Source organism: Oryx dammah, unplaced genomic scaffold (assembly GCF_014754425.2).
Source record: "Oryx dammah isolate SB20612 unplaced genomic scaffold, SCBI_Odam_1.1 HiC_scaffold_18, whole genome shotgun sequence".
NCBI lineage: Eukaryota > Metazoa > Chordata > Mammalia > Artiodactyla > Bovidae > Oryx > Oryx dammah.
The window spans coordinates 63,185,192-63,201,076 of record NW_024070202.1 but is presented as its reverse complement, the minus strand read 5'-3'; the positions used below and the strand labels follow the sequence as shown (position 1 = coordinate 63,201,076).

Genomic DNA, 15,885 nt, shown 5'->3' with positions numbered 1-15,885 from the left:
CGGAACCAAATGATGATGACAATGACTTTTAACAACATCAAAGCCCACACTCATTCTAAAATTTGCCCCACCCCATCACCCCCCTGCTTCTTGACTGATGCGATTTCCAATTTTTGACAGGGATACTCTGAAAGCAGCCGCCGCCTGCCTTTTGGAGTGGACTATAACATTTGTATACAATAGTCAGAGGTCTTGAAGATCCTCAAGTTGCATGAACCAGTGGTGAATTTTGCTGCCTTTGTTTGAATTAGATGAAAACCAGTATTATCTGGGAGGGAATATTCTGTTGAATGAATAACATATCAAGCCATCATCATTTGTGAACACTGAAAATCCTATTGCTTATCAGCTTTGGTCACTAGTCACTCACCAGGGCCCAGAGATAATATATAGGAATATCAAATTATTATTGAAAGAAATCTTAAAGACAAGAAGACCCAGGAGTCAGGAAGTGTTGAACTTTAGGATGAAGCACAGAGAGGAGATGTTCACTACCAAGGATGAACTTTGCCTTTTAATTTTTCTCCTTTTGTAACACTTTGCCTAAGCCCTGTTGCTGCTGCTTAGTCACTTCAGTCGTGTCTGACTCTGAGACCCTAAGGACTGCAGTCTGCCAGGCTTCTCTGTCCATGAGATTCTCCGGCAAGAGTACCAGAGTGCGTTGCCATGCCCTCCTCCAGGGGATCTTCCCGACCCAGGGATTGAACCCTGTTCTTCTACATTGTAGGCAGATTCTTTACTGCTGAGCCACCAGGGAAAATATGATTTTACTCAATCACCATAAAGGCAAACCTCTGTTAAATTAGTTACGAAAAGCTTCTCCTTCTCTTAGTTAGTACCTTCCCACTCCTGCTTACTTTCTTCCTTCTTTAGGGAAGGAGACCTCATCTATGAATGCAGGAAATGACTGTTTACTGGGACCATCAGGGAAGTCTTCATGTTTAAGACGCTCCTCTGCTGAAGGACACAATTGCAACCTCTCTCTCCAAGATCTTTCTTCTCAGGACACAGAATCCGTAACAGAAGAGAGAATGTAGGGTAGTGAGTAAAATATGGCTGTTGCTATTCACATAACTTGTTACTTAACCTCTCCAGACTTCATGTTCATGCCCATAAAATGAGGATAGTACTACCTCATAGAGTGGTTGTGAGAATGAGCAACACTGTCATTTAAAACACTTCTGGTAGAGCCTGCGTATACTGAGTACAACTTGGTACCAGACCAGTAACAGCTAGTCTAATGATCCGGTTTGTTTCCACTTGAGTTGAATTCTAGCTTATTTCTTATGCCTTCTTACTGAAGGAGTTTGATGGTGGAAAATTTACCTTTATTTTCCACTTTTAGTGTCTAACTGGAAGAGGAAAATCTGAAGATCAGAGGCAGGAAATTCATGCTGGGGAGTAACCTGAATCCTGCATCTGCATTGCAGATACTAAAGGGAATTTGATCCTGGACTTTTTGCATTGCTTCAGTTATATAACTAAAGGCCAGTTCCTTTTTTGATGTTGTATATTGCTGGAATTTTGACATTTTTTCCTTCCCAGATGTGATATAGACCACAATAAATTTCTTGGTAGTGGAACCCTCAGGTCTGACAGATGTGAAGACATTTAGGATGTAACTTTCCTTGTTGGATTGAGATGATACAGTGTCAGGCTTGATGAAGAAAACTGTCTAGTTGTCAGATTGTTACATAGTGTTTTACCTTTTATTACCACTCCCCTTGAAAGAAAATTAATAAACACACAAAACCATTTTATAAAGGGGGGAGAGAATAGAGAGAAAAATCTTCAAAGACCAACTCTGAAAATTGAATTAAAAAAAATGTTTCAATCAACATTAAAGTACTAGAGTCAAAAGATCAGTTGCAAATGAGTCCCTTGATTTTGTTATTAAGACCAAAAGCCTCTATTTTAACGTAATATAGTTTCCATTGGCCATGTATGGATGTGAGAGTTGGACTGTGAAGAAAGCTGAACACCGAAGAATTGATGTTTTTGAACTGTGGTGTTGGAGAAGACTCTTGAGAGTCCCTTGGATTGCAAGGAGATCCAACCAGTCCATTCTGAAGGAGATCAGCCCTGGGATTTCTTTGGAGGGAATGATGCTGAAGCTGAAACTCCAGTACTTTGGCCACCTCATGAGAAGAGTTGACTCATTGGAAAAGACCCTGATGCTGGGAGGGATTGGGGGCAGGACGAGAAGGGGACGACAGAGGATGAGATGGCTGGATGGCATCACTGACTCAATGAACGTGAGTCTGAGTGAACTCCAGGAGTTGGTGATGGACAGGGAGGCCTGGCATGCTGCAATTCATGGGGTCGCAAAGAGTCGGATACGACTGAGCGACTGAACTGAACTGAACTGAGTATGATCTTTAAAATAGTTTTATCTGATCTCTTCATTTGCTGAGTGATAGCCAGGCTCTCTGGGAAGCCCAGAGAAATGTCTACGATTGCAGAGCTGGTGTCTAGTTATTCCTGGAAGGGTGGTGAGGATTTGGGTCTCCAGATGCCAGTCTGGGATATTATGTTTGCCCTCTGTGGCTTATAATTAATGGCTTAAAGTGTAACAACAATTATAGATCATATAGTACATGTTGAAAACCTACAACAGTTGTGAATGAACAGCTAGACTCCGTCAGCTACTGACAGACAGCAAGGAAATCTTAAATACTAGATTTAAAGGAAAGAAAGGAAGAAATCAGAGTCAAAGAGAAAGAGCCAGAACTGGGAAGAGAACAGGTGACAAGATTTGTGCTTTGCAATGGACAAACTGGAGCCATCAGACCTCGTTTTTGCCACGGACCTATGGACCTGACGCCTATTCCCCTTTGCACTTTTCATGTTTTAATTCTTCTCCTACTACTTTGGCTACTTTCCAGAAGTGAGTAAATCTCCATGGGAATACTGGGGCTGACGTCGCTTGTGGCATTCTGTTTTTCAGGAAGGCGTTGTCACAGAGTCTGAGGTGCGATGTGTCGTTCATTGTAAAAACCCCTCCAAGCATCTGGGAACATGCTGCCCCACGTGTCCAGGTAACCTCTCAGGAAGGGGAAGGCAGTGTGGCTTTCTGGTACATTACAGCACTGTTGAAATCCTTCAGGGTTCTCTCAAGCATGCATGATTTTCCCACTCCTGACTGGAAGTTTTCTCCCTTTATGTCTGTGTACCTAATGGGTGAGGAGAGCAAACTTCTTTGCATAGAAATGTCCGGTTGGACTCTGGCGGGCCCGGGATGACTGCAATGTGCTGTAGGTCTTGGCAAGGATGCTCCAGGCTCCGGAGGCCTGCTTTCCACTCCACAGGGCCACAGGTAATGCTTATTTTGGAAGGAAAGGTTGTGGCTTTCCCTTGCTTCCAGAAATGTCTTTTTACTGCTTCATATTGCAATACCTTGGCCGGGGCTCACCGGCTCGCCTTGGTGATGAGGCCACCAGATGTTTTCTGAACACCGAGAGCTGGATCCCTAAGTGGATTTAGCTTAAGGCTTTGCTGGTCTCAGTTTTCTGTGTGGTGCAGCGACTGGGAACCACTGTCTTTTTAGAGGGCCCCAGGGCCTAGCTGACAGCAAAGCGATCTTTCCTTTTCAGTGGCTGGAGTGTTTCCTCTTACTTCTCTGAACAGGATTACAAAGGCCTCCTGCCTCTTTTCTTGCCCTTAGGTACGAGCCCGGGGATTTTGAGGTGAGAGATTTTTTTCTGATCCCTTAAGCCCCTGGCCCATACTCTTCAACAGATGTTCTACATTTTGGGTTTTACTCTGAGTGCTTTTCCTCACTGGAGGCGATACTCACAACTACTTCTCTTTGCTTTTGAAGTTAATCTCCAAAGGGCCTTCTGTTCTGTGAGCCTTCCCGGGAAATGGCAAAGGCACCGTTGTCAGATGCTCTGTGAAGATGAGCCCCTGGTCCCTTCCCCTCCTGCTGTTTCCCTCCACACAGCCTGCCATGCTCCCAGACCTGAGTCCCTTCCAGGGTCCAGCCTTCCGTCATCTTTGAATGACAGTGAGGACAGTCTCTCTCCACTGCTCCTAACCTTCCTGGGTTCCCTGGACAGTCTTTATTGAGCCAAGCTTCCTTTTCACACTGCAATTTCTGTTAAACTTGTATTATTGGATAAACTTAAGTGAAGGCCAGAAACCAGTTGAAAGTAAAATAATTCTTTCCATAACTCAGTTATTTTGTATCTATCAAACAGGTTGCTTGAGTACCCTTCCCCTCTGAGTGCACTGAATGCTTTGCATCATGTAACCATATTCTAAAATGCCTAAAGGATCTTTATTAAGTTAGCTCAGTCATTCTTTAGGCTGCACATGAAAATCACCTGGGAAGTTTTAAAAAATAAATCTTGATGCCCAGGCTGCGTCCCAGACCAATTCCATCAGAATCTTGGAGGGTGAAACTCAGGCCTCCTGGATAATTTCTGTGCACAGCCAAGCTTGAGATTGAGAACAGAGCAAATTTTATATGCCATAGAGATTTAAAAGATATCAAAGCTGTTAAATATGAATTCAGTTGGGTTGAGTAGACTGTCGCTTTATTGGTGCAGAATCAACTCGGCATATATAACATTCCTTTTCACTTAGGAGATAGTCATATTTTTAGACTGCCTTTGAAGGTATGTGTATAAAAACAACAGAGTGAATTTATTTCAGCAGCTGAAGTTATCATATTTGAGCAATTGCTTCTCTCATTTTGTTTTTTAGTTGAGTTCCCAGGAAGGAAAGGCTGAGCTCTGTAATTGCACATATTGTAATGTTAAGCCTTCACCACCATTTCAGTAAGGGATGAAGTAGTGTTTTTAGTTCACACAGGCAGAAGTTTGACTCAATGAGGATAAGTCCAAAGGTGGGGGTGGGGTCCCCGGCCTCTTTTCTTCTCTGGCCTCTATACTGTACTACCTGCCCCTACCCCACACCGGGATCATTGTTCAACTTGGGTCTAGATGCCCTGGGAAGCCATCTTTAAAAGTTAGCTTGCCAGTCAGCCCTGATGGGAGGGAGTTTAGAGGGGAATGGATTTGTGTATATATATGGCTGAGTTGCTTCTCTAGGCACCTGAAAATATTACAACATTATTAATCGGCTATACCCCAATATAAATTAAAAAGGTAAAACATTAGGTTGCCAGTGCTGCACACTAGCCCCCTGACATCCGGGTAGGCACTCTGCCCTTGGTTATGGGGTCAAGAATCAACTTTATTCTTTCTCCTTAATTTCAAAGACCAACCTTTGGCATGAAAATCAGAAGACTCAGATCTGGCCGCATCCAGATTGCATTATCCTGTGTCTTGGGAAGGAGGCCTCAGCCAGGTCTAGAGAGGGACAGTCCACTGAGGCCTTGGGGTATTCTCCTTGTAATTCAGAAGGACTGGCATCTGTCATTGATCATGGAATGGTATTCCACATAATGACAAACACATACAGCTTGTGGTCAGTTTCTTCCTGAAACAGATTGCAGGACATTCTTAGTTATCTGCTCCTTCTTTTCTCGTCTGACTCTTTGCTCAAGGAAGATGGGCTGTAAAGGGAACAGTTTGCAAGAGTTTTCATTTAAAGATTTGTTATTTAAGTTATTATGTGGGTTGTGCAGTTAACCTGTCTGGCAATCTGTATGACAGAACCAGTGGTGTAACCATATATGAAAGCATTGAAGACCCTTTGTTGGAAATGTCTTTTGAAAAGAGATGAATGGGCACCTGCTGTTATTAACAGTGCTGAGATATGGCCACGAGGAGGGCACCAAGCTTATCAGGTCTCTTGGATCAAAGGGAACAGCAGGAGGGTGGCTCTGGCTCCTCCCCTGGCTCTGGTTATGGGCATCAGAAAGATCTTAAAGCCACAATTCACCCAGCTATTCAGCTTCAGTAACATTTGTCTCCATGTGTTTCAGTTGAACAAAAGGCTTCATATCTAGCTTTAAAATGAACAGGTCCGGTGGCTTGATCGGGTGGTAATGGGCAATGCTCATATGTTCAGAGGTTCCTTTTGTCAGGAACCAGCTGCTTTGAGAGTTTGGTGGGTTCTGTTGACAACTTTGGGTTTCCCAGGGTGCACGGTGGTAAAGAATGCACCTGTCAATGCAGGAGATAAGGGTTCAATCCCTGGCTCAAGAAGATCCCCTTGAGGAGGAAATAGCAACCTACCCCAGTATTCTTGCCTGAAAAATTCGATGGACAGAGAAGCCTAGTGGGCTACATACAGTCCATGGGGCCACAAAAAGTCATACATGACTGAGCATGCGTGTTGATGGCTTTAGTGGACAGGCGTTGAACACCTGTTCTCAGGGGCATGAGTTGGTTTATCACAAGAGCCCTCTTTGCTGAGTTTCCCCATTGGAAGTGCTGCTTTCCGCACTGTCTGTCTGTGGAAAGTGACCTCAGCTATCCTGGCAAGGCAGCTGGGGAGGGCAGTCCTGAGGAAGGAGGCTTGGCCGTAGCTGACGGCCCTCCTGTGCATGGCCCATGTGGCGCAGGGTCATTGGCCAGCCTGTTCTTCTGGCCATCTGTGACATCGCTTAAGAAAAGAGCAGTGACCTTGGCATCTTTCTGATAGGCACCTCCTGGCTCTCGGGCCTATTTTTAGCCAAACTTGTTGGGGACATCCTAGCCCCTTCAACAACACACAGGGTGGGACTGAAAACCTATGTGGTGCCTCCTGCCTTGCCTTTGTCCTTTCTCGTCTTGGTGTCTGGCCCTTTGTGTGGTATGGCCAGTGGGTTGGAGCTGAGTTAGCACCCAGTGCTGCCAGCTGGATGAGTTCCTTCCTTTCTCTGGGCCGCGTGTTCCTCACCTGCAGGGGCAGTGATCAGAGTCCATGCTCTATGGGCTCGCTGAAGATAGAGTAAGGTCAGGAGTGCAAAGGGTCTGGCAGGAGCTGGCCACTTCTAGCTACTCTCCAGGTGGCAGCTCTCCATGTCATTTGCTCCTAAGCTCATCCTTGACCTCTCTGGCTTGACCTTCTCTTTGCCTCTTCTAGCTCCTCTGGAATTTGGTTCCCTGGCTGTTATTGGGGTGGTGCTGGTGAGCTCCTCAGACTCTTCATGGCTCAGAACCCTGTAGTGCTGCTGCTCAGGCCAACCTGACTTCCAACATTTTGTTTGCTTTCTAGCATCTTCGGGTTTCTGGGTCCATGTCGATCTTTTGTACTCTACAGTTTTTTTTTTTGTTTTTTTTTTTTACTTTGAAGCACTCTTGTCCTCTGATTGAAGACTATGCTGTACAAGTTGGGGGTGGAGGTGGGGATGGTTGCTCAGTGGCTAGAAGGATATAATGTCAAACTGAGTCAAGACTGTGGCCCTGATTCGAAACTCTGCATTGCTTTCCAGGCTGTGTGTTTGAGGGGGTGCAGTACCGAGAAGGGGAGGAATTTCAGCCAGAAGGAGACAAGTGTACCAAGTGTTCCTGTGTTGTAAGTACTGGCTTGGATGTTCCCAGGGTATTCCTTTTGGTTAATTGTGCCTTTAGCTCACCAACTCCAGCCCAAGTCTCTTTATAGTCTCTCTTCTCCCTCCTGATGTGGTACCAAGGAAAAAGCTCAGCACTCTAAGGTGGGTATCTCAGCCTTGGCAGTGTTAATATTCTGGGCTGGGTAGTTCACAGGTAGCAGCTGTCTTGTGCCTTGTAGGATGTTTAGCAGGATCCTTGGTCTCTACGCATTGGATTTTAGGAGCACTCACCCTCTCAGTTGTGACCAGCAACACTGCCACATGTGTCCTGGAGAACATGACCACTCCTGATTGAGAACCACTGGTCTAAAGAGTGAGGGAGAGGGGTTGATTCCCCTTCACCTGCCTTCTTTGGGCAGGCATGGATTCTCCAATCTTTGGGCCAGAGAAACTTCTTGTTTAGGCAGCTGTTGAGTTCTTTAGTGCGGTCAAATGGGAAGCAGATGGAGATAAATGTAGCTTGCTTTGGAGAGAAGCTGATTTGAGGATTGATCAATTATACTGAGGAGAATGGACAGGAGGAAATGACCCTTAAACTGTGGATTCAGGGCAGAGAAGGGATTAGTGAGACAAAGCCGTAGACTTGCCTTTCTAAGCACTGTTGATTTGTAATTCACAGACTAAGGATATCTTCATAGTGCTTAGGAATTAAAAAGGAACTTGGCATATGTTATAGTTTTAAAGGGATATTCTTTATTAATGTATTTTAAATTTGGAGGAAAATCATTGGTGATGGTGGTGGTATTGATGATGATGGGGACTCTAGTCTTAACCAGCCGCTCCAAGTTATTTACAGTAGGGAGTTAGTACAACCATATATATTTTTAAGCTTCTAATCTTTTGCAGTAAAGAACACACAGTTGTCATCTCAAAATATTAAAAAAAAACAATACATGGGGAACTTCGGCATCCTAACTTCACCAAAGCAGAGTCATATGTGGGTCATCATAAATCATAGTATTTGTCATTTCTCCATGTCTTTTCCAAAATATTTCCTCCTTCCTAGAGCACACATACACATACAACTTAGAGAGTCCAGATTAAAGTAAGCATGACCAAGGGTTATAGTTTTTGCAAGGGGAAGAAGGACAGGAAGGAGAGAGAAGGAAGGAGACACAGGATATTTATATCTATACCTATAGATAGATAGTATTTATATCTATAGATAGATAGATATTTATATCTATACCTATAGATAGATACAGATGTAGATATAGATGTAAAATAAATATGTAATATAAAGTATATGTACATTATATACCATGTATGTGTAAATATAAATATGTAATATAAGGTATAGGAAATACCTGATAAGAACATATAAAAATACAAAAGTAGCTAATTAATGAAGATGAACATGATTTTGCATATTCAGACTCAACTTCCATGTTTTTCCTTTCTTGCTAATTATGACTAAATAGCTCTTTGTTTTTGTAATAACTTCTATTTGCCACTAAATACTGCCCATTTCACAATTTTGTTTCTTCCACACTGGTAGCTGTAAAGTTTTCTGATAATTAAAAGAATCATTTTCATCTCATTCTTTTGGGTAGATTGAGGAAAAACAAGGCAAACTTCAGTAGAAAACTTTAAATCTGCACCTGAATGAATTATTGTTTCCATAAAGGTGGGCCAAGTTTAGGCAACTGAGCCTCCTTAGGGAAAAAATTTAGAAGGTGGCAGGGAGGATGGGAGGCTCCCGCAGTTTTGCCAGTGACAGTCACTAGCAAAGAAAGTTATCCGATGTTGGGAATGGAAATGAGTTTAGAGATTATATGTAAAGGGTCATATACTCATGCACTCAAGGTCTTCAGACTTTGTTTATAAAGACACTGCATGATCAATGAAATATACCAGAGGGCCAAATTCAGGCCCCTGCAAGTACTGCTTTTATTTTCAGTTGAAGAAAGAAAAATCCAAAGAAGTAATTGCTTGCCCAGGCTTTCCTTCTCATGAGTTCCTCCAGATCTATATTCTATATCATTTTCTGTATCCCTATATATTCTAATCTCCTATGTTTCTGTATTCCTAATCCTATATTTTTTCTAGTTCTCCGTGTTACCACCCTTGGCACATAAGGGGCAGCTAATGGCGTTGGCTGTCCCTGGTGTCAGCTTGTCAGTTAATAAGGGAAGGAGAAGAAGAGATGGAGCTCTTGCTTGGGGACAGGACATTTATGAGTTTGCTTGGGTATAGGTAGAGTCAAAAGAGCAGTTTTTCTTTTTGTGAATACAAAAGTTTGAGTCATAAGCTTTCTTTTTTGCAGCTTGTTATGAAAGTAATTTGGTTTTTAATATGCTTTTATTTTGCTATCTTTCAATGTAGTATGCTAAAAAAAAAGAGAGAGAGAGAGAGAGAGAGAGAGGCAATGTCTTGGCAGCAGATGGCCCTGTCCTGAGACTGGCAACTGGACAGATGTTTGCTTTAGAAGGCAGTATTGCAAATGTGCAGCCTGGCCCTCACCCCATGAGACTCCCCAGAGTGTGAAGGTTCTGCCTGGCCATGGGCTCGGACACCTTGCTGTGGACAGTGCGGGGAGTGAGGGGGTGAAATTGGACAAGGGCTTTGGACAGGACCTGTGCGAGGCTGGGTGGTCCACTGAGGCGGTTACAGGAAGGGTATGCCCCTGGAAGCTGCAGATCCTCCAGTTTAAAAAGAAGACTGTGTATAATTACCCACTATGCTTTGGTAAAAAGGAAAACAAAACGGTACTATAAATAGAGAGATGGAAACACGTCGATGCATTTGGGTGTATATGTGGTGTTTGTGTGCATATATATTTTCATGCATAAATGTCTGTATCTATGGGTGTATCTCTCCACACGCACATATCCACATCTATAGAAGCATGCCTATAAATACAAATACAGACCCACAGTTACATGTCTAACTTTGGATTCCCCCAGAAACAGACCTTGCAGCAAAGGTTGGGGTGTAGGAGTCTCATGGGAGATGGAGGATACTGGCCGAGGAGAGCAGAGATGAGATCAGAAAGGGGAGGCAACTAGCTGAGGGTATGTGACCAAGCGTGGATCACCGTGCCTGACCAGAGTTCACCCCTGCCGGCAGACTTGGGAAGCCAAGGGAAGTCATACCTCAGAATTTCCTGCCCGACAGTGAGAGAGATGAGTTATGGTTGCACCACCTCCCATCTGCTCCAGTGGGGGAGTTGATTGGGTACCCTTTTGGGCTGCTTCTCAGGTGGCAAAGTGGCCTCTAAGAGAAAGAATACAGGTGCAGGCAGCTGACGTCTGGCGTGTTCAGTCAGGTGTGCGGGCGCAAAAAGGTGGGTGGGGCCGCAGCAGTTGGCTACAACATATATGTGTATGTACACAGGTACATGTATGTATGCACACAAGCACAGACATTACTATTTTTGTATCTCTGAATATGATGCCGTGAAAGTGCTGCACTCAATATGCCAGCAAATTTGGAAAACTCGGCAGAGGCCAAGGACTGGAAAAGGTCAATTTTCATTCCAATCGCAAAGAAAGACAATGCCAAAGAATGCTCAAACTACCGCACAATTGCACTCATCTCACATGCTAGTAAAGTAATGCTCAAAATTCTCCAAGCCAGGCTTCAGCAATACGTGAACCGTGAACTCCCTGATGTTCAAGCTGGTTTTAGAAAAGGCAGAGGAACCACTGATCAAATTGCCAACATCCGCTGGATCATGGAAAAAGCAAGAGAGTTCCAGAAAAACATCTATTTCTGCTTTATTGACTATGCCAAAGCCTTTGACTGTGTGGATCACAAGAAACTGTGGAAAATTCTGAAAGAGATGGGAATACCAGACCACCTAACCTGCCTCTTGAGAAATCTGTATGCAGGTCAGGAAGCAACAGTTAGAACTGGACATGGAACAACAGACTGGTTCCAAAGAGGAAAAGGAGTACGTCAAGGCTGTATATTGTCACCCTGCTTATTTAACTTCTATGCAGAGTACATCATGAGAAACGCTGGGATGGAAGAAGCACAGGCTGGAAACAAGATTGCCAGGAGAAATATCAATAACCTCAGATATGCAGATGACACCACCCGAATGGCAGAAAGTGAAGAGGAACTAAAAACCCTCTTGATGAAAGTGAAAGAGGAGAGTGAAAAAGTTGGCTTAAAGCTCAACATTCAGAAAACGAAGATTATGGCATCTGGTCCCATCACTTCATGGGAAATAGATGGGGAAACAGTGGAAACAGTGTTAGACTTTATTTTTTTGGGCTCCAAAATCACTGCAGATGGTGACTGCAGCCATGAAATTAAAAGACGCTTACTCCTTTGAAGAAAAGTTATGACCAACCTAGATAGTATATTCAAAAGCAGAGACATTACTTTGCCGACTAAGGTCCGTCTAGTCAACGCTATGGTTTTTCCAGTAGTCATGTATAGATGTGAGAGTTGGACTGTGAAGAAGGCTGAGCGCCGAAGAATTGATGCTTTTGAAGTGTGGTGTTGGAGGAGACTCTTGAGAGTCCCTTGGACTGCAAGGAGATCCAACCAGTCCATTCTGAAGGAGATCAACCCTGGGATTTCTTTGGAAGGAATGATGCTGAAGCTGAAACTCCAGTACTTTGGCCACCTCATGTGAAGAGTTGACTCATTGGAAAAGACTTTGATGCTGGGAGGGATTGGGGGCAGGAGGAGAAGGGGACGACCGAGGATGAGATGGCTGGATGGCATCACGGACTCGATGGACGTGAGTCTGAGTGAACTCCGGGAGATGGTGATGGACAGGGAGGCCTGGCATGCTGCGATTCATGGGGTCGCAAAGAGTCGGACATGACTGAGCGACTGAACTGAACTGAACTGAACTGAACTGATAGGTACATATGCATGCCATCTGTCCCTGGATTACGAGTTTTTTCCCTAAACCCATTACTTCCTTATGCCTCCCATTCTTTGCTCATGCCTCCACCCTTGTTTGGAATCCCTTTCTTATCGTTATTCACCTGGTCAGTGCTTGGCCTTTCAAAGTTGGTTATCATCACCCACGGCAACTCCCTGACCACTCCATGCCTCTAGGCAGAAGCAGAAAAAACTGTTTTCTTACTTGTGTTCCTGAGGCTCAGGGCTCTCCCTGGCCAGCTTACTTGCGGTATGGTGTTCCTCCCCCCTTCCCACATGTGCAGACAGATGCACACACGACACACACGTGCACACACTTCCAGGTGAGCCCTTGCTCCACTGTAGCATGATTACCAGAGCCTTTTCCTGTTCTGTGTTAGGCCATGACCTCCATAAGGGAGGGAGGTGTGTTTTCTGATGCCCATCTTGCTAACCTCTGAGCTTAGCCATGTGGGTGCTCTGATGCTGGCTAGCAATCTTCACCTGCTTTCCTGTTGCTACCTTGTAATGGTGTACACTGAACCAGCAATCTCTTTCCTTCCAAACTGCAGCAGTTCTGCCCTTTAAAGCTGGCCAGCTCCTTCTTGCCTGACAGAACGTGTGTGTGTGTGTGTGTGTGTGTGTAGAGTCACTCAGTCGTGTCTGACTCTTTGTGACCCCATCGACTGTAGCCCACCAGGCTGCTCCTCTGTCCATGGGATTCTCCAGGCAAGAATATTGGGGTAGGTTGCCATTGCCTTCTCCAGAGGATCTTCCCAGTCCAGGGATTAAACCTGAGTCTCCTGCATTGCTGGCAGATTCTTTACTGTCTGAACCTCCTGAGAGAATAGCTATTGTTAGATACATATCCTACTCTCATTAGGTTACTGTTTGCCTTGGAGCACACCCCATAATGTGTAAAACATCTCTAGAGTATATTACCCATCTCTGATGGATGAATTGCCAGCTCTTCAAGTAAATATTATATACACCATGAAAATTGTATTTTACCTCCAGCCCCCTTTGTTACATTCTCCAAATTTGTGAAAATCTCTCTACCCATGTTTTTCGGATGTGGTGACAGAAGCAGACCACCAGAAAGACACTCCATCTGACTGAGATGGATTCCTTGGGTAATGGAACAAATGCCTTACACATGGTTTCTCATCCTTGCTTCAGGTCAGGACAGTATATACAGCATTCCAGACAGCTGAGAACATGCTAATGTTTGACGATATCTGGAGAGATTTCACAACCTCTCACTCTTACCGATTTTAGAAGCAGTGTCTCACATTTTTCAGTGTGAATAGCATTATGATTCATGTAGAAAATGCAGTGCTTCACTATTACTTGTGAAACTGTGTCATCCCCATGTTCCCACTATACATAAATGACAGAGCCAAGAGTTACTTCTCTAGAGAGCTGGTACTTATCAGGGCAGTGGACATTTGAGTTCCTTGAGCTGTTCCTTAGTGTTGTCTGAGTCATAGCAGAGTGCATTCCTCATGGCGTGTGTTCAGTGAGAATGAGTCCTGTGTTCATTTTAAAAATGAAAGAAGATTCTTTCCTAAGACAGAAGCAAAGAGTAGTTTATAAAGTATATTGAACATTCATCTGAGCTTGAGTTTTTATGACCTGCCTAACTGAACAAGAGCTTCCATCCTGGCTCACCAGTAAAGAATCCTCCTGCAATGCAGAAGATGTGGGTTCGATACCTGGGATGGGAAGAACCCCTGGAGGAGGAAATGGCAACCCACTCCAATATTCTTGCCTAGGAAATCCCATGGACAGAGGAGCCTGGTGGGCTACAGTCCATGGGGTCGCAAAGAGTTGGACACAATTTAACGACTAAGCAACAGCAACAGACTGAACAGCAAACAGTTCACTGCACCTTTGTTCAGTCAAATGCTCAGGCTGGTGGCAGTTGGTACAGGTATTTCTGGAAAACCTGATGTCTTCAGGCGTGTAAGGCTAAAGGCCAGGGTGCCAACGAGAGGTGTTTGTATTCTGTTTTACCAAACTATTTTAAGGACCCTATGGGCTCTGTGTTCTTGGAAATCACTTACTGAAGTAGGGAAGCCCGCAGGGCTGTAGGACGCTCTAAAAAAAGTGGCAAGTCCTCAGTCTGCAAAACCAGCCAGATTAACAGGCCAAGATCAATTACTTTTGCTGACAAAGGTGTATTAAGTTCTGAGGATTTTTACTAATAAACATGGCTTGTTAATGGTCTGTCTGTGATGAAGGAGCTGAACTTTATTGGCTCTTAGAAGTCCCGGAGTCCATAAACACCTTTGCTCTCACTTGTACTTTAGATACTACAAAGTGCTGTCTCCCAGGGAAAATGAAACTCCCAGCAAGGTTATTTGGAGAGAACAAAGGAAATGGAGATCTTCGTGGTTCCCATTCCTCTGAGACCAGATTCCTTAAGATGCTCTGCACAGCCTGGCATGGCCCAACCTCTGCCAGGCTCTCTGGCCTCATCATTGACCCTTCCTCGTTCTCTCTGCTCTGACATCTGGGCAGTTCCTCCGGATCCTCGCTACACAAAGTGTGCACCCAACCAGCCGTATTGACCTCACCTGAGAGCTTGCTGGAAACGCAGAAGTTTGGGCCCTACCCCAGGTCCAGAATTGAAATCTACAATTTGGCAAGATTTTCAGAAAATTCATTTTCCAAATAAAGTTTGAGGAGCTCTGGTCTAACAGCTCTTGGCCTTTCCCTGGGCTGCTTTTTCTTTCTTCTCTCCACTTTGCTCCATGTTTTGATACCCCATGCCTAGTTAACACCACTTATTCTGCGCTTGGAAGCTCAAACATTTCTTCTTTCCAGAAGCTTGTGTGACTCCCAAGACTAGATCCGGTACTATTGCTAAACCCTATAGAGCAGCCCATACTTTACTTCCTAAACATTTAAAAGAATTCCTAATTCGATATTTTTGTGTGTAATGATTTTACTTAACTCTTTGAGGGTAAATTGTTCAGTCATGTCCAACTCTTTGCAACCCCATGGACTGTAGCCCATCAGGTTCCTTCATCCATGGAATTCTCCAGGCAAGAATACTGGAATGGGTAGCCATTCCCTTCTCCAGTGGATCTTCCTGACCCCAATGGTAACTCTTGTATCTTCCGTGCTTGGTGCATAATGGATATTCGTACTAATTGTTGAATTCAGGAATGAATGAATGTTGACTTTGATTTCGATTTCTTTCCCTACTGCCTCTTTCCCCTCTCTGCTATTTCATATTCTGCTGCATGTTTTGTCTTTTCCATTTCTGGAAGGAAGATGGATATATTTGCAGCCACTGTAGTACTTATTATAAATTGCTTTGTATGGAATGTAGATGACTTCCCTAAGGATGTCTTGCTTGAAAAGTGTTGCCTGAGCCTCAAAGATTTCCACCACTCATGGCAACGGAAAGATGCAGTGGCAGGAAGCATTGGCCAATGACTGGGGCCACTCACTGTGGCAGACCTTGGAAAGGAAAGCATAATTCTCCACCCTCAGAGCTGACTTTGCCCTGAAATATGGAGAGATGTGTCTGACCTCTCCCCTCTCCAGTCTGTCCAGGTTCAGATTGTACTTCCCTGTAATTGGATGCAGTGGGGTAGCGGGTC

At 44.3% G+C, this 15,885-nt stretch overlaps 1 protein-coding gene across 1 annotated transcript in view; it reads left to right on the top strand.

The window, feature by feature from the left end:
• The window catches only part of BMPER (BMP binding endothelial regulator), a 255,604-nt gene that overhangs the window by 63,211 nt on the left and 176,508 nt on the right, over positions 1–15,885 (top strand). Inside the window, exons 5-6 of the mRNA XM_040259659.1 lie at positions 2,948–3,038; positions 7,328–7,410. Coding sequence (XP_040115593.1) covers positions 2,948–3,038; positions 7,328–7,410 — 174 coding nt within the window. The remainder of the gene's footprint in view (positions 1–2,947; positions 3,039–7,327; positions 7,411–15,885) is intronic.